The 23,315-nt window shown below is 41.1% G+C and overlaps 1 protein-coding gene across 2 annotated transcripts in view; it reads left to right on the forward strand.

Annotated features, from left to right (window-relative positions):
* The first annotated feature begins 826 nt into the window (after positions 1-826).
* Positions 827-23,315, forward strand: part of nphp1 (nephronophthisis 1) — a 26,080-nt gene continuing 3,591 nt past the window's right edge. The window contains exons 1-19 of one of the 2 annotated variants that reach the window (XM_063007390.1): positions 827-1,023; positions 2,049-2,113; positions 2,194-2,254; positions 2,373-2,491; positions 3,070-3,250; positions 10,407-10,508; positions 10,597-10,694; positions 10,815-10,857; positions 12,353-12,437; positions 14,248-14,342; positions 14,517-14,645; positions 16,833-16,907; positions 17,102-17,212; positions 17,707-17,789; positions 18,283-18,356; positions 18,615-18,717; positions 22,025-22,137; positions 22,711-22,784; positions 22,904-22,948. In XM_063007390.1, coding sequence (XP_062863460.1) covers positions 958-1,023; positions 2,049-2,113; positions 2,194-2,254; positions 2,373-2,491; positions 3,070-3,250; positions 10,407-10,508; positions 10,597-10,694; positions 10,815-10,857; positions 12,353-12,437; positions 14,248-14,342; positions 14,517-14,645; positions 16,833-16,907; positions 17,102-17,212; positions 17,707-17,789; positions 18,283-18,356; positions 18,615-18,717; positions 22,025-22,137; positions 22,711-22,784; positions 22,904-22,948 — 1,722 coding nt within the window. In that variant the 5' untranslated portion in view covers positions 827-957. The remainder of the gene's footprint in view (positions 1,024-2,048; positions 2,114-2,193; positions 2,255-2,372; positions 2,492-3,069; positions 3,251-10,406; positions 10,509-10,596; positions 10,695-10,814; positions 10,858-12,352; positions 12,438-14,247; positions 14,343-14,516; positions 14,646-16,832; positions 16,908-17,101; positions 17,213-17,706; positions 17,790-18,282; positions 18,357-18,614; positions 18,718-22,024; positions 22,138-22,710; positions 22,785-22,903; positions 22,949-23,315) is intronic. The other variant, XM_063007389.1, reaches the window with a different exon arrangement.

The following is a 23,315-nucleotide window of genomic DNA, read 5'->3' on the forward strand; positions in this document are numbered from 1 at the left end:
AAGGAAAAAAATGCAAAAATTGTTCAAACTGGATACTGATGAATGAAAACTTTCTAGATTAGCAGTGCTTTAGGCGGGATGAGGCGTAGCTTTGGTAACAAACCGCAAATTAAAGAAACAGTGGCCAAACTTCTTGTCGATCACGTTGACCTGTTTGAATAAGGGGCGATCTACCAGCGTGCACTGTGCCATTGGCGTACTGGGCAACCCTGCCCTAAACCCTCTTGGTTACAGACGTGGCCTTTATGAGTGACCCTGTGCCCTGACCCCAGCATCCAAACAAACTGGAATATAAAAGGAAAAGAGTTTATTATACTGTACATATGTTTATGTGCATGTAAAAATAAAAGGATGCTTCATTTGCTTGTTATTCTAATACCAGAATGTAATCACAGCAAACAAGTAAAAGTCAGACGAAGTGAGAGACTAAATACCTTCACAAATAAAGCTATATTTTAGTTTATTTTTACGTTTGTTTTAAACTATTACTATAGAGCTGATTATTAAACTATTATTTAGAATCATAACCCATGAAAGTCACTCCCATACAGTGGCCAGAAGATGCTTCGTGTCCTAAACCGCGTCCTTGTTACAACATAGTCCCCTAGCTAGGTAGTTTAAGTTCTTATAAAACTTGTACTTATAAGCATATTATGGTGTATTTTTGATTGACATGATGCACATAATGTATTTGTGAGGTTAGTAATGACTAGCTAAAGTTTGTACCCTAATTTAAGTGGACTACCCACAGTACATTTTGTAGGGTGTAGGGAGTAATATGTGATTTGGGACACAGCCTCTGTGTTCTGGCTCTAGCTTTACCATCGCTGAAGTATCTTAGCAACCATATAGCGTCCGAGCGGTGCTTGAAGATGCTAAGCTATATTTATTTACATTAGAATTACGCTACTGAAGTAATAATAATAAAATAATAATATAATTTAATAGTGCAATACGATGGCACCGAAAAAGAAAGGAGCCCTTCAGACGGTGCAGAGAGAAACAGATGAACTGAAGAGAAAGGTTAGCTGCAGTTAGCTGTTAGCTTGTTCGCTAATTGCTAACAATATTGATTTGCTAGTTACAGTTGAAGTTGAATTTTAGCAACTCTTCTCTTTCTGTCAAGCTTCTTCTTTGTGATTCATTTTAAAGTGTAGAAGTTCTATAATAAACTAAAACTTTGTCCTCATTGCTGTCTATAATATTTTGTCTCTTTATGCCTGTATAAATAAGGCTAGTTTGCGTACACTCACTGTCCATTTTTATCAGCTCCACTTACCATATAGAAGCACTTTGTAGTTCTACAATTACTGACTGTAGTCCATCTGTTTCTCTACATGCTTTGTTAGCTCCTTTCATGCTGTTCTTCAATGGTCAGGACCCCCACAGGACCACCACAGAGCAGGTATTATTTAGGTGGTGGATGATTCTCAGCACTGCAGTGACACTGACATGGTGGTGGTGTGTTAGTGTGTGTTGTGCTGGTATGAGTGGATCAGACACAGCAGCGCTGCTGGAGTTTTTAAACACCGTGTCCACTCACTGTCCACTCTATTAGACACTCCTACCTAGTCGGTCCACCTTGTAGATGTAAAGTCAGAGACGATCGCTCATCTATTGCTGCTGTTCGAGTCGGTCATCTTCTAGACCTTCATCAGTGGTCACAGGACGCTGCCCACGGGGCGCTGTCGGCTGGATATTCTTGGTTGGTGGACTATTCTCAGTCCAGCAATGACAGTGAGGTGTTTAAAAACTCCAGCAGCGCTGCTGTGTCTGATCCACTCATACCAGCACAACACACACTAACACACCACCACCATGTCAGTGTCACTGCAGTGCTGAGAATCATCCACCACCTAAATAATACCTGCTCTGTGGTGGTCCTGACCATTGAAGAACAGCATGAAAGGGGGTAACTAAGCATGTAGAGAAACAGATGGACTACAGTCAGTAATTGTAGAACTACAAAGTGCTTCTATATGGTAAGTGGAGCTGATAAAATGGACAGTGAAAGTTGATTGGTGTATTGGCCTCATGATGACTTGCAGGTCGATGCTCTGGTGCAGGACCTGAACAGGATGGAGGTTTCAGACAGAACAGAAACGTTACAGAGGTACTGAGAGTTTTTTTTTGGTCCGTCGTTATTAATTATGACTGATACCAATTAATTAAGTGCTAATTTGATCTCTGCAGATGTTCAGATCTGGAACGGGCAGTAACGGAGACGCTGACTCGGCTCAGGAAGCTGACCAAAGTAAAATCTCTCTGGATTATGATTCATACGATGAATTATTCTTAATTTATGAATTATGGCTCTGTCATCTGATGGATGCTGAGCGATTATGGACCGTTTGCTCTCTGTTCCTCTCCAGGCAGACGAATCGGCTCCTGTAGGAAACTACGATCGGCAGAAGCGAGAGGAAGAGGAGCGACTCCAGGTTTTACAGGAGCGACTGAACACCCTGACTCGGCAGCTCCAGCCTCAGGACAAGTACACACTTCATACTGTCTTAAAGACGGTTTACCACCACATTGTTCTGGTCAGGGCTGCAGTGGGTCCGCTCTCCCTGGAATCACCGGGTGCGTGGCAGGGCCTCGGAACACATACCCAGTTAGCACTGCTTCCTCTAGTCTTTTTTGTGGTGTAAAAAATCCCAACACTGCTGCACCTGCTACACCAAAACAGCACACACTACCATGTCATTATCATCTTATTACATGTGCTTAGACTGGTCCTCCTCCCACAAAACATCTAGTCCACCCCCGTCTAGTGGGGGTCCTGTGAGGCCCCTTACTATTGATGAATGGGTACGGCGGTGACTACAGTTAGTAATTGTATAATTACACAGTGCATCTACGTGGTAGGTGTAGCTCACAAAATGGTCAACTAACCAATGAACCAATGAACATTCAACACAGGTGTTCCTAATAAACTGCTCGTGAGTTTCTATTTATAATCTACAGATTTGATGTTATAGATGTAACCAACGACGGTATCCGTATGTTGAGTCTGAGTGTGTTGAAGTTACCGGTAGTGATGGAGGTGGTTTTCGTTCCTCTCTCTGTTAGCTCGACTGGGGCAGAGGAGGACAGTGAAGAGGATGTCAGTGAGGAGGAGGAGGATGATACGCAGGATGCTGATGATGATAAAGTTACAGACAGAGTGACATCCACCACCGAGACGCGTTCTCCATCATACGTAGCTCTCGGTGCTTTCACCGGAGAGGAAGAGGGAGATCTTACAGTCCTGGTGATTCTTCAGCCACCATCACGATCTCCTCATTCGTCTGTCCATCCATCCACCCACCCATTCACCCATCTAGTCTTTGAATATGCTCCACCTGATCTTTATCTCCATATCCAAACCTCCATTCACCCATTTAACATTTTAGCTGCTCACTGTCCCACTTCCATCATTTCATCCATCCAGTTCTATACATCCAAATCTGTCCATTTACTATTATCAATCCATCCATTCTTTGAATATACTCCACCTGCGCATCCATCCACCCATCCATCCATTCACTATTATCCATCTATTTACCCATCCATCCATCCAAATCTATTCATTCACTACTATCCATATATCTATTTACACATCCATCCATCCATCAATTCCTCCATCCATCCATCCATCCATCCATTAATCCATCCATCATCTATCTATCTATCTGTCTGTCTGTCTGTCTGTCTGTCTGTCTGTCTGTCTGTCTGTCTATCTATCTATCTGTCTGTCTGTCTGTCTGTCTGTCTGTCTGTCTGTCTGTCTGTCTGTCTATCTATCTATCTATCTATCTATCTATCGGTTCTCCATTCATTCCTTCATCCATCCATCCAAATCTATTCATTCACTACTATCCATATATCTATTTACACATCCATCCATCCATCAATTCCTCCATCCATCAATTCCTCCATCCATCCATTAATCCATCCATCCATCCATCCATCTATCATCTATCTATCTATCTATCTGTCTGTCTGTCTGTCTGTCTGTCTATCTATCTATCTATCTATCTATCTATCTATCTATCTATCTATCTATCTATCTATCTATCTATCTATCTGTCTATCTATCTGTCTATCTGTCTATCTATCTCTCTCTCTCTCTCTCTATCTCTCTCTGAGTGCATGCTGGGAGCGAGTGGGCGGAGCGTGTGTTGAGCGTGTGTGAGCTGTGGCGTTTGTGCCAAGTTTTTGCATTCTAATTTTTTCTATCTTCTTTTCTACTGACTGATTGTAAGTAATTGATTTGTTATTATAATATTTAGCTAATAGTGCTACTGAGGAACTTAGTTGTTTGGTATAGGTTACGCTTTGTTTACAGAATCCACCTGCCCTCCGGCCAGGTGCCGGCTTGTGCACAATGGAGGCAGGTGGGGGTGATCTCGGTTTTCTCACCCGGCGTCACGCTGTTAAAGTGGGCTCGGCTGTGAGTGTAGAAGAATGCAGCTTAGCGGTCGGAGAAGTAGTTGGACATAATAGTATTTTATCAGCGTCCAGAATGAATAGCGCAATGGTTATTTTTCTAAACACCGTTGAAAAAGCGAATAAACTAGTTGAGAACGGTATAGTCATAGGAGACTTACATATCAGTGTTTTTCCCCTATCTACACCGGCAAAACGAGTAACCCTATCAAACGTACCACCTTTTATTAAAGATGAGCAGCTGTTAGGGATTTTATCTCGTTATGGTAAAATAATTTCCCCCGTAAAGAAAATCTCGATTGGAAGTAAATCCCCCCTACTGAAACATGTAGTCTCGTTTAGACGCAGTGTATATATAATACCAAATGACAGTAGCATGGAGTTGAACCTGTCCTTTAATTTTCATGTTGATGGGTTTGACTACACAATCTTTGCTTCTACTGACATAATGAAGTGCCTTGGGTGTGGAAAACCTGGGCATCTCATTCGTGCATGCCCACAAAAGAAAGACAGTTCAGATAATGGGCCAGATAACACTGAAAAACAACCCATCTCCAATACTGGAGAAAAAGAAAATACACAGATAGACAGAGGGGAAAATAATATTGTAGAAGAATGCCACCTAACTGATACTGTCGGTGAAGACACAATGACAACTAACCCAGATGAGGCTAAGTCAACTCAAGAACAAATGACAGAACCGAGTGCTGGAGGTTCTGAATTCCCAGATCAAACTAATAAAAAAAAAGACACAGTAGATGCGGTAATAAATACTGATTTTGACAATAAAGCTAAAAATAAGAACGACGAAACAGTGGAAACAGAAGAATCTGTGTTTAAAACACCAGTTAAAAGAAGAGCTAGTAGTAATGAAGTAAAAATTCAGGCCAAAAAAATAGATAGAGACACTGATGAAATGAGCAGCGAAGATGACTACTCAGACTCAAGCATATTAGAGAGTTCCCATAGTGAGAGTCAGAAAAATTATGATGTTGAAGAGATCAAACAGTTTTTGAAACTAACTAAAAATGTGAGAGGTGTAAAAACCGAAGAATATTTCCCAGACTTATCAAAGTTTGTTGAGAAAGCAAAATGGTTCATGAGCAAGGGTGCTTTTGAAAACACAGAAGTTTTTCGTCTTAAGAAAGTATTAACAGCAGCTAAAAGAAAATTGATTAGAAATGACAAAGAAGACAGTGTCTAGAATGATGACTGATGTTGGGTGTATATATACATTTTTATTTATATTCATGGGTGAGATTCATATCGCTTCCTTAAACCTCAATGGTGCAAGGGACAGAATAAAGAGGGCAGAACTCTTCGAGCTATTAAAATTAAAACGCTCAGATATAGTTTTCTTACAAGAAACACATAGCGATTCAAAAAACGCTGCTGATTGGACCATTGAGTGGGATGGTCTATCTCTAATGAGTCATAACACCTCAGTTAGTGGAGGTGTTGCAATATTATTTGCCAAACATTTCATTCCAGTGTCCTATGAAGTTGAGGAAGTTCTAAAAGGGCGAATACTTAAAGTCAAAGCCCTTTTTGAAAATTACGTGTTCATTTTAATCTGTGTATATTCACCAACAAACGCGTTAGAAAGATTAAGGTTTCTAGACACACTGTCTAAAAATTTACATTGTAATAGTGAAGAAATATTACTATTGGGAGGAGATTTTAACTGCACAGAACACAACATAGACAGAAATCACATTGAACCCCATATGTTATCTCGAAAAAGACTCATTCAGTGTATCAAAACTCACAATCTAAGTGATGTTTGGAGAAACTTAAATGGCGAACAAAGACAATACACTTGGGCTCATGCTCATGAAAAATTATTCTCTTTAGCAAGACTTGATAGATTCTATAGTTTCAAACATCAACTTAACATCTTTCTAAAATGTTCCATTACTCCTGTGTGTTTTTCAGATCATAGTTTAGTACAGTGTGTAATTTATTTGAATTCTGTAAAACCAAAAAGTGCATATTGGCACTTCAATACAAATTTAACACAGGATAAACAATTTAAAATCTTTTTTACTTTTTTCTGGAATAATTTCAGAACTTTAAAAACATCTTTCAATTCGATACAACAGTGGTGGGAAATAGGAAAAGTTCAAATACAACAATTATGCAAGCAGTACACACAAAACACAACAAGAGAAAGAATTGGAGTAATAGAAACCCTGGAAAAAGAAATAGTAAACATGGAAAATCTAGCTTATAACACTAAGAATAATGAACACACAGAAAAACTAATATTAAAAAAAGGAGTTTTAGCAGAACTTCTGGGAACCAAAGTGCAAGGCGCACTAGTCCGGTCTCGTTTCCAACATATAGATCAAATGGACGCACCATCAAAATTTTTTTTCAGTTTAGAAAAAAAGAATGGACAAAAAAGATTTATTCATTCGTTGCGAGCAGAATCTGGAAATATGTTATCAGACCCCACTGAAATTCGAAGTAGAGCAGTACGTTTTTATAAGGATCTATACAGGAGTGATATTAACGATGAACGTTTTATTCACAATGTCTTTTTAAATAACCTACCTCAGGTATCAAGAGAATCCTTGGCAGAACTGGATGCTGATTTAACAATGGAAGAGTTGGAAAGAGCCCTTAAAAACACGGAAAGTGGAAAAGCACCAGGGCTAGACGGAATTCCAGTAGAATTTTACAAGACTTTTTGGTCAGAGGTAGGAGATGATCTTTTAACAGTACTTAATGATAGTTTAAAAACAGGAAGTCTACCGGTGAGTTGTCGTAGAGCAGTACTGACTCTACTCCCCAAAAAAGGAGATTTAACCGACATTAAAAACTGGAGACCCGTATCACTCCTGTGTAGTGACTACAAATTATTGTCTAAAGTACTAGCTAATAGACTGCGCCAAATAATAAATGAAATTATTCACCCAGACCAGACTTATTGTGTTCCTAGAAGATCCATATTTGACAATATTTCTCTAGTCAGGGATATTGCAGAAATGTCAGAACGCCTAGGGTTAAAGGTGGGTATGATCTCACTTGATCAAGAGAAGGCTTTTGACAGGGTAGAACACAAATATCTATGGGATGTACTAACAGCTTTTGGTTTTACCGAGGGGTTTATTCATAAAATCAGGACCTTATATAACAACATAGAGAGTACTTTAAAGATTAATGGGGACTTAAGTGCTCCTTTTAAAATACAAAGAGGAGTAAGACAAGGATGCTCTCTCTCTGGAATGTTGTATTCAATTGCCATAGAACCTCTCCTACAAAAGTTGAGATCTACGCTAAAAGGATTGATAATATCTGATTGTGCTACTAATCCCAGATTATCAGCATATGCTGATGATGTAGTCATTTTTGTTAATGATGAGAGAGATATACAAGAAACAGTAGAATTACTAAGAAATTTTGAAACCATTTCATCAGCAAGAGTAAACTGGTCCAAAAGCGATGCCTTCCTGTTTGGTCAGTGGACAGAGGGAGAGCCAAAGCTCCCAGATGGACTAAAATGGAAGAGAGATGGACTTAAATACCTTGGAGTTTATCTTGGAAATGAAACAAACACCCGAAAAAACTGGGAAGGAACACTTCAAGGAGTAAAAAACCGACTTGAACAATGGAAATGGCTGCTACCTAAAATGTCATACAGAGGACGAACACTCATCATTAACAATCTGGTGGCATCGTCCCTCTGGCACCGACTAGCCTGTGTAAACCCACCCCCAGATCTTCTAAGTAAGTTACAAGCTATGTTGGTCAACTTTTTCTGGGACAATTTACATTGGACTACACAGTCAATCCTTTTCCTACACAAAGAAGAAGGTGGACAAGGCCTGATACACTTGCAGAGCAGGGTTGCCACCTTCAGAGTACAATTTGTACAGAGACTTTTAAATGGGCCCAGAGACGTTGCATGGAGAACCATAAGCTGCAAAATTCTGAAAAGCTTAGGAGGAGTTGGACTAGATAAAGGCCTCTTCCTAATGGCACCACGTGAAGTGGACTTCTCTAAGCTACCAACCTTTTATCAAAGTCTTTTTAAAATCTGGGGATTTTTTAACACACAAAGAGAAAGACTAACAAGTTCCCTATACTGGCTTTTGCAGGAGCCGTTAGTCTGCGGGGCACACTTGGACATTACAGCTTGCGGTTTTCCTGCGCTCAAGAAAATCCTTATTAACTCAAAGACTGTGACATTGAAAAACATCTGTGACTTGGCTGGACCAGATTTCAACAATGTGGATAAAACAGCAAAGGCACTAGGAATAAAATCTAACCGAATGACTGGAAAAATTCTACAGAAATGGCGAGCTGTTCTCACAGAAGAAGAAACAAAGATGATTAAACAACATTATATAGGTGAACTCAATTCTAATGAAAAAGATGAGTTTCCTAAAATCGTACTATCTCCGGAATTTGGAGAAGCTACAGGCTGTTTTCTAAATTCCAAGGACATAACACCCATGCACTTAGATTGTGTTGGTGGGAAACAATTATATCGAGTGTGTGTAAAAATCTTAAATAAAAGAACTCTAAACAACAAGGTGGACACACCGTGGAGAACTGTCCTAAAACTCACAGAAGACAAAAGACCAGAATGGAGATCACTCTACAAACCACCTGTGGCTAAAAAAACAGGGGATTTGCAATGGAGAATTCTGCATGGAGCTGTAGCCGTGAACGCCTTTGTCTCAGTGTTAAATCCAGAAGTTAGTCAAGATTGTCCTTTCTGTGGCCAAAGGGAAACAATCTTTCACGCTTTTGCATACTGCGAAAGACTGAAACCACTGTTTCTGATTTTACAACGCCTGTTCAAGTGTTTTAATGAAGATTTTACACTGGAGATTTTTATTATTGGTTTTAAATATCTTCAGCGTAGACAAAATGTTTGTAAACTACTGAACTTCATTTTAGGTATAGCGAAAATGAGTATTTATAGTAGTAGAAAAAACAAGATTGACGAACAAAATGGACATGAAGTAGTGGGTGTATTCTATGTATTGGTCAAATCAAGGATTCTAATAGAATATCGTTTTTATAAACTGATGCATGACTTTGAAAAATTTGAAGACATATGGTGTTGTGGGGATGCATTGTGTATTTTGAGTGAGAATGAATTGCACTTTACTTTATAATGTAGGTATTGCATTGGTATCCTGTGTGAAGATTGTTTTTAAAAAGTAATTTATAAAAATTGCAATTTGTAATAAAATGTAATTTTAAAAATCAAAATCAAATCTCTCTCTATCTCTCTCTCTCTCTCTCTCTCTCTCTCTCTCTCTCTCTCTCTCTCTCTCTCTCTCTCTCTATCTATCTATCTATCTATCTATCTATCTATCTATCTATCATCTATCTGTCTGTCTGTCTGTCTGTCTATCTATCTGTCTGTCTGTCTGTCTGTCTGTCTGTCTGTCTATCTATCTGTCTATCTATCTGTCTATCTATCTATCATCTGTCTGTCTGTCTGTCTGTCTATCTATCTATCTATCTATCTATCTATCTATCTATCTATCTATCTATCTATCTATCTATCTATCTATCTATCTATCTATCGGTCCTCCATTCATTCCTTCATCCATCCATCCAAATCTATCTATTTACATATCCATCCATCTACCCGTCCATCCACCCATCCATCTACCCATCCATCCATCCATCCATCAATTCATCCACCTAGATCTATCCATTCACTACTATCCACATATCTATTTACCCATCCATACATTCATCCGTCCATCAATTCTTCCTTCATCCATCCATCCATCCATCCATCCATCCATCCATCTATTCATCTATCCAAATCTATTCACTACTATCCATCTATCTATTTACCCATCCACCTGTTCATCATTTTATCCATCCATCCATCTAGATCTATCCATTCAGGACTATCCATGCCTCCCTCCTCTCCTCCATCCATCTGCACTAGGAAGGTTTTAGTATTTAGTTGATTGACCTGCATGCGTTCTGTGTCTCTGTAGAAAGGAGCAGTTCTGAAAGTTCTTCAGAAGAACGATGACGGCTGGTGGCTCGCCCAGGACTCACAGGGAAACAAAGGTTTCGTGCCCCAAAACTACCTGAAGGTTTGTTTGTGTTTACATCTGAATCTAGCACGTCATGAAAAAACCCAACACGGGCTTCTCTAACACACAGCTTTTAAAATCAATTCAGAAAATCTCTCCACAAGAGCTGGAGGAGGAGAGCGAGGATGAGGAGGAGAGTGATGAAGAGCAGGAGGATGAACATGAAACTCCTGATGAGAAACCAAGGTAATGCCTGTGCTGTTCACTAGATGGCGCCGATCACACACAGTTTATGGTATAACAGTGGTGTTCTAAAAAAAATGCTCCTGAATTGTGGTGTGATTTTTGTTTCTGTCCCCTGTGCAGCACTTCATCCAACTGGGATACGATCCGAAAAGCAATTAATGAGGTACATCACACACCAGTACACTGCTTTTTATCATCATCTCCTGGTACTTTATTCTACACTATATATCTGGGTGTCTGTCTGTATATAGAAACAGTAATTTTGCAAATTTGACCTGTATTTTATTAAAAGCAAAACAAAGACAATATAATGAATGTTTCTGTAACCGGGCGGGTCACAGACCCCCACCGAGGCTCCAGGTGTGGCCCAGAACCTGCAAGAACTCAAAGTGAACCCAACGTCAGGATGATTAATCAAAGTGGAACAGCACCGTTGTGAAAAATTCACCCAAAAAAGGGTAACAGGGAGATAAAGAGGTGGCCAAAATAAGTGTAACGAATGAAAGACAAAAACATCCACAGCCGCAACGGAGAAAGTGGACAGAACAGGGACAGCGCTAGTCCAAGGGTTGGGTTGGTTGGCGTTTGTATTTTAGCGATTCCGATTGGAATCTACACTTCTGAACGTGTACCGCGTGTAAGGGTCTTGGTTGGCCCAACAGTGACAACCTGGCAGTGGTAGTGGTGGGGCTTAAACCAGCAACCTTCTGATTACCAGTCCAGCACCTTAACTGCTAGGCTACGACTGCAGACACGTCTTCTTTGTTTACAATAATAAAAGGTTATCACATTTACATTTTCAGCATTAAGCGGACCCTACAGTACTGTGACAGTATACTGGCTAAGCAATTGAGGGTTAAGGGCCTTGCTCAAGGGCCCAACAGTGGAAACCTGGCAGTGGTGGGGCTTGAACCAGCAACCTTTGGATTACTAGTCCAATACCTTAACCACTAGGCCACAACTGTCCAGCGTCAGGATGATAGGTCTTCTAGGCCACATCTGTCCAATACGATCGTCTTAAAATATGCAGTAAAATCCTACATAAACTTCATCTCCCACAATGCATGTCGATGTTGTGACTTTATCTCGCATCCCGCCACTGGATGGCAGCGTTTCTACATCAGCGTGATATTGAGAAATATTTACAAATAATCCCAAAATGTACGAGAAGAGAAAATTGAAGCAGAAGGAGGAAATTTAATGAAAGATGTGAAAGTGAAAACGAGTTCGTGCTTCAGGAAGAGAAAGCGGCGCGTCTCTTGTGTTATGAGGCGTGTCTGTGGTAAAGGAGGACAATATAAATGTAGATATACGTTATAAATATACAGGATAAATTTGACGTTTTGACACCAAACACAGAATTTATCCTCTAAGAAAAACAACAAATTGTCCAAGACTTAAAAGGCAGCTCAATCACAGCAGGATACGGTACAATCGGCCCTTTGAGGGCCACCATAATGCAGATGTGGCCTTCGGTGAAAATGAGTTTGACACCCCTGCTTTAAGGGAATGTTTGAACTTCTTGGTATGGATCAGGATGTCATTACACTGTAATATAAATGTATCAGACAGAATTGGGTGTTAGATAATACCGAAAGGGATGATTACTTTTGTGTTGAGTGCGGTTTGGGACGTAACCACCCTGGTTTTCTCTGCAGGTTGATGCTACAGACGTGCTCTCAGCCATGGGAGCGATTCCTCCAGGCTTCAGACCCTCCACTTTATCCAAACTCCTAGGAGAAGGTCAGTGGTGACCACTCGAGCTTTTCTATCCTCACAGCTTCAGTGCAACAGATCAAGTGTTTTCATTTCTAGTCCTGAAGACCCACCGCTCTGCAGAGCACATTTTTTAACCTGGAAGACAATTTAATCAATGTTTCTGTAATGGGGCGGGTCACATCTCGCCACCGAGGCTCCAGGTGTGGCCCCAAATATGAACCAAACGATAATTTATAAAAGTGGAACAACACCGTTGCAAAAAATTCACCCAAAAAAGGGTTCTGCAAGGTGCTGGGCCTCCAGGACAGACATAAAAGAACGTGGAATGTAGAAGCTTTGGGATCTGACCCCACATCCTTCTGGTCATTGAAGTTCAGTTTGTTTAGTTGCTGAGGTGTACTAATTCTGAGGAAGTGGTCACGGTCCGGATTCACACAAAGAGCCCAACATATACACAGATCAGCCATAACATTAAAACCACCTCCTTGTTTCTACATTCACTGTCCATTTTATCAGCTCCACTTACCATATAGAAGCACTTTGTAGTTCTACAATTACTGACTGTAGTCCATCTGTTTCTCTACATGCTTTGTTACCCCCTTTCACCCTGTTCTTCAATGGTCAGGACCCCCACAGGACCCCCCACAGAGCAGGTATTATTTAGGTGGTGGATCATTCTCAGCACTGCAGTGACTCTGACATGGTGGTGGTGTGTTAGTGTGTGTTGTGCTGGTATGAGTGGATCAGACACAGCAGCGCTGCTGGAGTTTTTAAACACCGTGTCCACTCACTGTCCACTCTATTAGACACTCCTACCTAGTCGGTCCACCTTGTAGATGTAAAGTCAGAGACGATCGCTCATCTATTGCTGCTGTTTGAGTCGGTCATCTTCTAGACCTTCATCGGTGGGCACAGGACGCTGCCCACGGGGCGCTGTCGGCTGGATATTTTTGGTCGGTGGACGATTCTCAGTCCAGCAGTGACAGCAGTGAGGTGTTTAAAAACTCCAGCAGCGCCGCTGTGTCTGATCCACTCATACCAGCACAACACACACTAACACACCACCACCATGTCAGTGTCACTGCAGTGCTGAGAATCATCCACCACCTAAATAATACCTGCTCTGTGGTGGTCCTGTGGTGGGTAACAAAGCATGCAGAGAAACAGATGGACTACAGTCAGTAATTGTAGAACTACAAAGTGCTTCTATATGGTAAGTGGAGCTGATAAAATGGACAGTGAGTGTAGAAACAAGGAGGTGGTTTTAATGTTATGGCTGATCGGTGTATAGAGGATCCCGCTAGATTCTTTGTATTCCTCCACTGCTTGTGCAGAAATGGCCAGTTGTGTCTCTAAAGCACCTGACTGGGACACAAGTCTCAATTTGGGCCAGAGTATCAGACAGCTCCGCCACCAGATCACCCAAAATGATAAAAATATAATCGTATTATATTATATATCAGGTCACATGGGGCAAAATTTACATGAATGACGTGGTACTGAAAGATGTAAACAGGCCCTTGACGGTCTGAGGGCAGTGATAGCTCAGTGGTGAAGGTACTGGACTAGTAAACAGAAGGTTGCCGATTCAAGCCCCACCACCACCAAGTTGCCACTGTTGGGTCCCTGAGCAAGGCCCTTAACCCTCAATTGCTTATACAGTGTACTCTCACAGTACTGTAAGTCGCTTTGGATAAAAGCGTCTGCTAAATGCTAAAAATGTAAATGTAAATATCGGATGAGTATTACTTGTCTTTCTGTCCTCAGAGCTCTGATATCCAGAATCTGGATCATTTGCTGGTCGTATTTTATGGTCTTTGTGTGTCACATGCAGGCTCGTCCTACAGAGCCAGTCATTACATCCAACCCAGACTCAGCCAATCAGAGCTGTGCTTTAAAGACCTCCAGCTGAACCCAGATACAGGCAAGGTAACACACTCACACACACACACACACACACACACACACACACACACACACACACACAAACACATTTACACATTCCTGCTGGTTTATGGAGCCTACAGTGCAATTAGAGGTGAGTTTATAGGTAGACTGGTGACTTACCCACGTTTGTGGGTGTGTGTGTGTGTGTGTGTTTAGGTTTACCCTCGTCCATCTCGAGTGTGTCTGACCGTGACTCTTTGGAGCTGTAGAATGATCCCGCCTCCAGGCGTGGGGCTGCGGGTCCTGAGCCGCCACGTCCGGTTTTGTGCCTTTAACGGAACTCAGGTAGCAAAAACACACACTTCATACACACACACACACACACACACACACACACATGCTTTATACACACACATACACACTACATACACATGCTTTATACACACACTATATGTGCGCTTTCTACACACACACATATACTCCACGTGTGCTTTATACCCACACACGCAACACAGATGCTTTATTCATACACACTATACACACTTGCTTTGTACACACACACTAACTACACATGCTTTATATACACACACACACTACATACATATGCTTTATACACACACACACACACACTACACACACATGTGCTTTATACACCCCTACACACACACGCTACACGTGTGCTTTAAACACACACACACACACACACAACACACAACACACAACACACACATGCTTTATACACACACACTATACACACGTGCTATGTACATACACACTCACACACTACACACACATGCTTTATACACACACACACACACACACACACACACGTGCTTTATACACACACATACACACTACATACACATGCTTTATACACACACTATATGTGCGCTTTCTACACACACACACATATACTACACGTGTGCTTTATACCCACACACGCAACACACAGATGCTTTATACACACACACTATACACACTTGCTTTATATACACACACACACACACTACACACACATGTGCTTTATACACCCCTACACACACACGCTACACGTGTGCTTTAAACACACACACACACACAACACACAACACACACATGCTTTATACACACACACTATACACACATGCTTTATATACACACACACACTACACACACATGTGCTTTATACACCCCTACACACACACGCTACACGTGTGCTTTAAACACACAACACACAACACACACATGCTTTATACACACACACTATACACACGTGCTATGTACATACACACTCACACACTACACACACATGCTTTATACACACACATACACACACTATACACGTGCGCTGTATACACACATACACACACACGTGTGCTTTATACACACACATACACACACTATACACACGTGCTTTGTACATACACAATCACACACTACACACGTGCGCTGTATACACAAATACACTACACACGTGTGCTTTATACACACACATACACTACACACGTGCGCTGTATACACAAATACACTACACACGTGTGCTTTATACACACACATACACTACACACGTGCGCTGTATACACAAATACACTACACACGTGTGCTTTATACACACACACACACTACACACGTGTGCTTTATACACACACATACACTACACACGTGCGCTGTATACACAAATACACTACACACGTGTGCTTTATACACACACACACACTACACACGTGCGCCGTATACACACATACACACACTACACACGTGTGCTTTATACACACATACACACACTCACTGTATACACAAATACACTACACACGTGGGCTGTATACACATACACACACTACACACGTGCGCTGTATACACAAATACACTACACACGTGCGCTGTATACACAAATACACTACACACGTGTGCTTTATACACACACATACACACACTACACACGTGCGCTCTATACACAAATACACTACACACGTGCGCTGTATACACAAATACACTACACACGTGTGCTTTATACGCACACACACACACACTACACATGTGCGCTGTATACACAGATACACTACACACGTGTGCTTTATACACACATACACACGTGTTCTTTATACACACACATACACACGCTTTATACACAAACACACACACTACACACATGTGCTTTGTACAAACTCACACACTATACACACATGCTTTATACACACACTATGCACATGTGCTTAATACATACACACACTACACAGACACTAAACATTGAATTGAAATTGAATATTCATGAGCAGGCTGTTATCAGTGTGTGTGTGTTTAGACGTAAATGTTTAAACTCTGATCACTCAGCTGCATCGTTCTCATGTTTACGCTGGACTGAACCCAGTATTCAATTTCACAAAGTGCAAATCACTAAAACATCTAAATGCATTTAAATGTTATAATATATTTTTATTAATTTTATTAATTTTTTTTATTTTATTAAAGATTTTCCTGCTTTATAAACTAATTTATATATTTATATTTTTATATTTAATGATGACATTTTATTTCTGTGTGTTTCTTCTGCAGGTTTTGAGTAACATACACACAGTGAGAGCCACGTACAGTCCAACCAACCCAAAAACATGGAGCTTCTCACCTCGGGTACACACACACACACACACACACACACACACACACACATTCCTCAGCATTATGTAACTGGATTGCAGATATTAAATATTGTTGAGTGAAATGTCTTTGTAATGACAAAACCATGTACAGTTAGTTTTCTGTGTGTGAGTGTGTGAGTGTGTGTGTGTGTGTGTGTTTAACACTCGTCTCACCTCTCTGTTTAGATGAGTGGGTTGCTGCCGTCTCTGCTGGATGGAGATTGTTTTTTCCGCTGTGATTCCGATTCTGCTGATCTGGGCGTCCTGTTCGAGCTCGGCGTCACCTACATCAGAAACGTAACTCCTGTCCCACAGTTATAATCACACAGTACGGCCAAAAGTATCCGGACACCCCTACTAAATATTAATTAATAACTAATTATTAAGGTGTATAAAATGTTTTGGTTTGGGGAAGGCTCTTACCTGTTCCAACTTTTATCCAAAGTGACTTACAATTATGACTAAACATGATTCGAGCAATTGAGGGTTAAGGGCCTTGCTCAGGGGCCCAGCAGTGGGGCTTAAACCAGCAACCTTCTGATTACTAGTCCAGTACTTTAGCTCAGTGGTTAAAGTACTGCCTTGCACAGAGCCGTTTAAACACATTTAGGATGAACTGGAACGACAGTTCTTTCTTTTTCAATTGAAAGCCTTCCCAGAAGAGTGGAGGCTGTTATAGCCGCAAAGATCAGGCCATATTTGGAAAATGAGGTGTCCATATACTTTCGGCCACACAGTGCGTAACCAGCTTTGATGAGGTGTCTGATCTCTGACTGTGGGATCTGTGTTAGTCCACAGGAGAGAGGGGAGATCTGAGCTGTGGTTGGGCCTTCCTTAAACTGTTTGATGAGAATGGAGTGCTCATACCACCGAGGTACACACACACACACACACACACGGATCAGTGGAGGGATTGTTTGGGTGACTAAATAAAATACGTAAACTCACTAAGCACTTTATTAGGAACACCTGTCTGTTCTATACACGTATTGATTATTTGTGGGTATACAATTACTGACTGTAGGCCAGCTGTTGCTCTGTACACTTTCCCTAATTCAGCAATGAAAAAGAGACCCGTATAGGACCCCCAGTGACCAGATATTATTTGGGTGGCTCATTCTTAGCACTGCAGGCACTCTAACATGGTGATGACACAGCAGTGTGTGTATTTCTATAATATAAATGTAGCAGGTGCAACAGGATTGTTGGGAATTTAGAATAGAATACAGAACACAGTGCAGTAAATAAAACAGCTTTTTAGAGATTCACAGTTTGGCCCTGGCAGTGGATGATCCAGGGCCGCTACTACAACTTATAGTGTGTGTGTGTGTGTGTGTGTGTGTGTGTGTGTGTGTGTGTGTGTGTAGAACACAGGAGCTCACTATACATGGAGGGACTCCATATGAAGGAGAAACTGATATTGATGGCACAACTAGACGAGGTAACACACACACACACACACACACACACACACTTGGGGTGGTTTTCAACTGCTCCGTGCACCTCCCAGTAACTAGGCTGTTTGGTCACCCTCCCCTTCCTGCAGCCATAACCAATCACGGCTGTGTAGACACCCGACTGACTGATAGCACCACAGAGATTCGAACCCTGGATCTCAGCGGTAGTGGGGTAGCATGATTTACCGCTGAATTCTGACCTGTCATATTTCCACATCAAGATTCGAATCTTCTCTCCTCAGGTACGTCCACCGGTGTTCTCCAGCAGATGCTGATGTCCAGGAAACTGCCCAAACTCATCATCAAGCTCAGATCTCCAAACACACGCGTCAGAGACCAGCTCAGGTACCATGTCAAAAATAATAAAGCATGTTTCACTCATACACACCCACACAAACACAGACTTCTAATAAAAATAAGAGATCAGACTCAATAAAACTAAAATCAAACCTGAATCTGCGCCTACAGTGTAACTCAATTAGGAGTGAAAATCTAGAACCTGGCAACCACTATCAGCAACACCACTGCAAATGATTAGTGTAGGTTTATATTGATGGAGTTGTTATAGATGGAGTTAATGTAAATGTAGATGTAGTAGATGTAGGTATAGTTGATGTAGATGTAGTTGATGTAGATGTAGGTATAGTTGATGTAGATGTAGATGTAGTTGATGTAGATGTAGGTATAGTTGATGTAGATGTAGATGTAGTTGATGTAGATGTAGGTGTAGGTATAGTTGATGTAGATGTAGGTGTAGTTGATGTAGATGTAGGTGTAGGTATAGTTGATGTAGATGTAGTTGATGTAGATGATGTAGTTGATGTAGGTGTAGTTGATGTAGATGTAGATGTAGGTATAGTTGATGTAGATGTAGGTGTAGTTGATGTAGGTGTAGGTATAGTTGATGTAGATGTAGTTGATGTAGATGTAGGTGTAGTTGATGTAGATGTAGGTGTAGTTGATGTAGGTGTAGGTATAGTTGATGTAGGTGTAGTTGATGTAGATGTAGATGTAGGTATAGTTGATGTAGATGTAGGTGTAGTTGATGTAGGTGTAGGTATAGTTGATGTAGGTGTAGTTGATGTAGATGTAGGTATAGTTGATGTAGATGTAGGTGTAGTTGATGTAGATGTAGGTGTAGGTATAGTTGATGTAGGTGTAGTTGATGTAGATGTAGGTGTAGGTATAGTTGATGTAGGTGTAGTAGATGTAGATGTAGGTGTAGTTGATGTAGATGTAGGTGTAGGTATAGTTGATGTAGGTGTAGTTGATGTAGATGTAGGTGTAGGTATAGTTGATGTAGGTGTAGTAGATGTAGGTGTAGTTGATGTAGATGTAGGTGTAGGTATAGTTGATGTAGGTGTAGTTGATGTAGATGTAGGTGTAGGTATAGTAGATGTAGATGTAGGTGTAGTTGATGTAGATGTAGGTGTAGGTATAGTTGATGTAGGTGTAGTTGATGTAGATGTAGGTGTAGGTATAGTTGATGTAGATGTAGGTATAGTTGATGTAGGTGTAGTTGATGTAGATGTAGGTGTAGGTATAGTTGATGTAGGTGTAGTAGATGTAGATGTAGGTGTAGGTATAGTTGATGTAGGTATAGTTGATGTAGGTGTAGTAGATGTAGATGTAGGTGTAGGTATAGTTGATGTAGGTGTAGTTGATGTAGATGTAGGTGTAGGTATAGTTGATGTAGACGTAGTTGATGTAGATGTAGGTGTAGGTATAGTTGATGTAGGTGTAGTAGATGTAGATGTAGGTGTAGGTATAGTTGATGTAGGTATAGTTGATGTAGGTGTAGTAGATGTAGATGTAGGTGTAGGTATAGTTGATGTAGGTGTAGTTGATGTAGATGTAGGTGTAGGTATAGTTGATGTAGACGTAGTTGATGTAGATGTAGCTGATGTAGATGTAGGTGTAGTAGATGTAGCCGTAGTTGATGTAGATGTAGTTGATGTAGATGATGTAGTTGATGTAGGTGTAGTTGATGTAGATGTAGGTGTAGGTATAGTTGATGTAGATGTAGGTATAGTTGATGTAGGTGTAGGTGTAGGTATAGTTGATGTAGGTGTAGTTGATGTAGGTGTAGTTGATGTAGGTGTAGTAGATGTAGATGTAGGTGTAGGTATAGTTGATGTAGGTGTAGTAGATGTAGGTGTAGGTATAGTTGATGTAGATGTAGCTGATGTAGGTGTAGGTATAGTTGATGTAGGTGTAGTTGATGTAGATGATGTAGTTGATGTAGGTGTAGTTGATGTAGGTGTAGTTGATGTAGATGTAGGTGTAGGTATAGTTGATGTAGATGTAGGTATAGTTGATGTAGGTGTAGGTGTAGGTATAGTTGATGTAGGTGTAGTTGATGTAGATGATGTAGTTGATGTAGGTGTAGTTGATGTAGGTGTAGTAGATGTAGATGTAGGTGTAGGTATAGTTGATGTAGGTGTAGTTGATGTAGATGTAGGTGTAGGTATAGTTGATGTAGACGTAGTTGATGTAGATGTAGCTGATGTAGATGTAGACGTAGTTGATGTAGATGATGTAGTTGATGTAGATGTAGGTGTAGTTGATGTAGATGATGTAGTTGATGTGGGTGTAGGTGTAGTTGATGTCGATGGTATATATAACACTTATATAAGCAGAGATATTAGAGGAACATTAGTAAACAAAGGGAGGATCTGGACGATAATTGCTGGTTATTAGGTTGGTCTGTGTGGTTCCTCCGGTCCGTGAGTCACAGTGAACCTCATCGTTCTTCAGGTGAAAGTTTAATGAGCTGGTATAAAACTGGCAACGTTCTTACAGCAGCTGGGTGTAAACAAGCTATTTCCCCTTCACACTCAGTCGCTATTTTACAAATTAGCACCATCGCTGGTGTGGGTGTGGCGGCGCAGCAACAGGTACGACGTTCCAGATCTGAGAGAAAAATGCAAATGTGGAATATGGAACACAGAACCTGAGTGCCAGATTCACCACGTGTATCAGGAGATCAGAACTCAAAACACAGGTCCTTATTTCTACCGCCAAATCCCTACCTCCCTTCACTCATCCCAGATAATCAGACTTGTCCGTAGATTGATCATGTGTTCCTCATGAGTTCCTTGTGTGTTCCTCATGAGTTCCTCATAAGTTCCTCAGGTTTTCCTCATAAGTTGATTATGAGTTCCTCATGTGTTCCTTGTGAGTACCTCGTGTGTTCCTCATGTGTTCCTCATGAATACCTTGTGTGTTCCTTGTGTGTTCCTAGTGTGTTCCTCATTAGTTCCTTGTGTGTTCCTCTTGAATTCATTATGAGTTCATCATAAGTTCCTCGTGTGTTCCTCATGTGGTCATCATAAGTTTCTTGTGTGTTCATGAGTTCATTATGAGTTCCTAGTGTGTTCCTTGTGTGTTCCTCATGTGTGTGTGTTCCTCGTGTTTTCCTTGTGTGTTCCTCATGTGTTCCTTGTGTGTTCCTTGTGTGTTCCTCGTGTTTTCCTTGTGTGTTCCTCATGTGTTCCTCATGTGTTCCTCATAAGTTCCTTGTGAGTTTCTCGTGTGTTCGTCATGTGTTCCGCATGAGTTCCTAATAAGTTCCTCGTGTGTTCCTCAAGTGTTTGTGTGTTCCTCGTGTGTTTATCATGAGTTCCTTGTGTGTTCCTCATGTGTTCCTCAGCTTGCTTCCTGACACCATGGTCGGCTGCCTGTCCCTGCTTCACCTGCTGGTTCTGTACAGGCAGCTTCTGGCTGATACGCTCCTGCTGGACAGGGTCACCATGCAGAACGCAGGTATGGATGTTTAAGGTCTGTGGGGTGATTTCCATCCTGCTCAGCACTGAGGTTCCATCACTTGATTTCAATGTATATGGGAGTGCCCCGCCCTGCTCCCTACACCTACCTGATCAGCTGCCTCAGTAGACAGGATTTTGATAAGAGCATTGTAAGGGATCTAAGAATTTAGACATGCCCTCTTCTCAGGAGTGTAGGATGATGGGAAATGCTCTGTGTCGAGAGTGCGCTTGGTTTTCAGACACACCTGGGTTCGATTCCTAGTCCTTTCTCTGTAAAGTTTGCATGTTCTCCCCCATGTCTGTGTGGGTTTCTACCCACAGTTTAAAACATGCAGTCAGGATAACTGGAGATAATAAACACACACTTTCCCTGTGTGTGTGTGTGGGGGGGGGGGGTGTTGTGATGGATTGGTGACCTGTCTGAGGTGTTTCCTACCTCTCACCCAGTGAATCAGACCCACCGTGACCCTGACCAGGATAAATCAGTGATAAAACCATGAATGAATGTCAGTGGTGGACGTGCAGTGTGTGGTGTGTTCAGTGTCACGTCCTAATGCTGAATCTTTTCTAGATCTGATCTGCAGTCCAGTTCTAGCCACATTCTCTGAAGTTCTAGATCAACCTGATTTGATGGATGCTTTCAGGGTGAGGACTCACACTCACACTCACACACACACACACACACACACACACACACACACAGAGTTGAACATAAACTGGTTGAGTATGGTGTGCCATTACTAATCCTGTCTGTGATTTTCCAGAAATCCTGGGTGGAGTCAGAAAACAGCCTGAAGAGGTCTGACAAGGTATTGTTTTAAAAATACTGTGACCTGAAAAGTATTCGGCCCCGAACGCTTTCACACACACACGTCTGTCACACACACAGTGTGAGGAGAAACTGAGGAGAAACACGAGACATTTCAGTACAACATCAGATCCAAAATCATCTACATCTATAATCACATCTGTTTTATACGTTTATGTATGCAGTGTGTGTGTGTGTATATATATATATATATATATATATATATATATATATATATATATATATATATATATATATATATTTAAACTGTGTGTGTGTTACAGAGCGACGTTACAGTACTTAAGAAGCTGTTTGAGAGTGTGTATAAACTGTGTGTGTGTGTGTATAACTGTGTGTGTGTGTGTGTA

Source organism: Trichomycterus rosablanca, chromosome 13, assembly GCF_030014385.1.
Source record: "Trichomycterus rosablanca isolate fTriRos1 chromosome 13, fTriRos1.hap1, whole genome shotgun sequence".
In the NCBI taxonomy this organism is placed as follows: domain Eukaryota; kingdom Metazoa; phylum Chordata; class Actinopteri; order Siluriformes; family Trichomycteridae; genus Trichomycterus; species Trichomycterus rosablanca.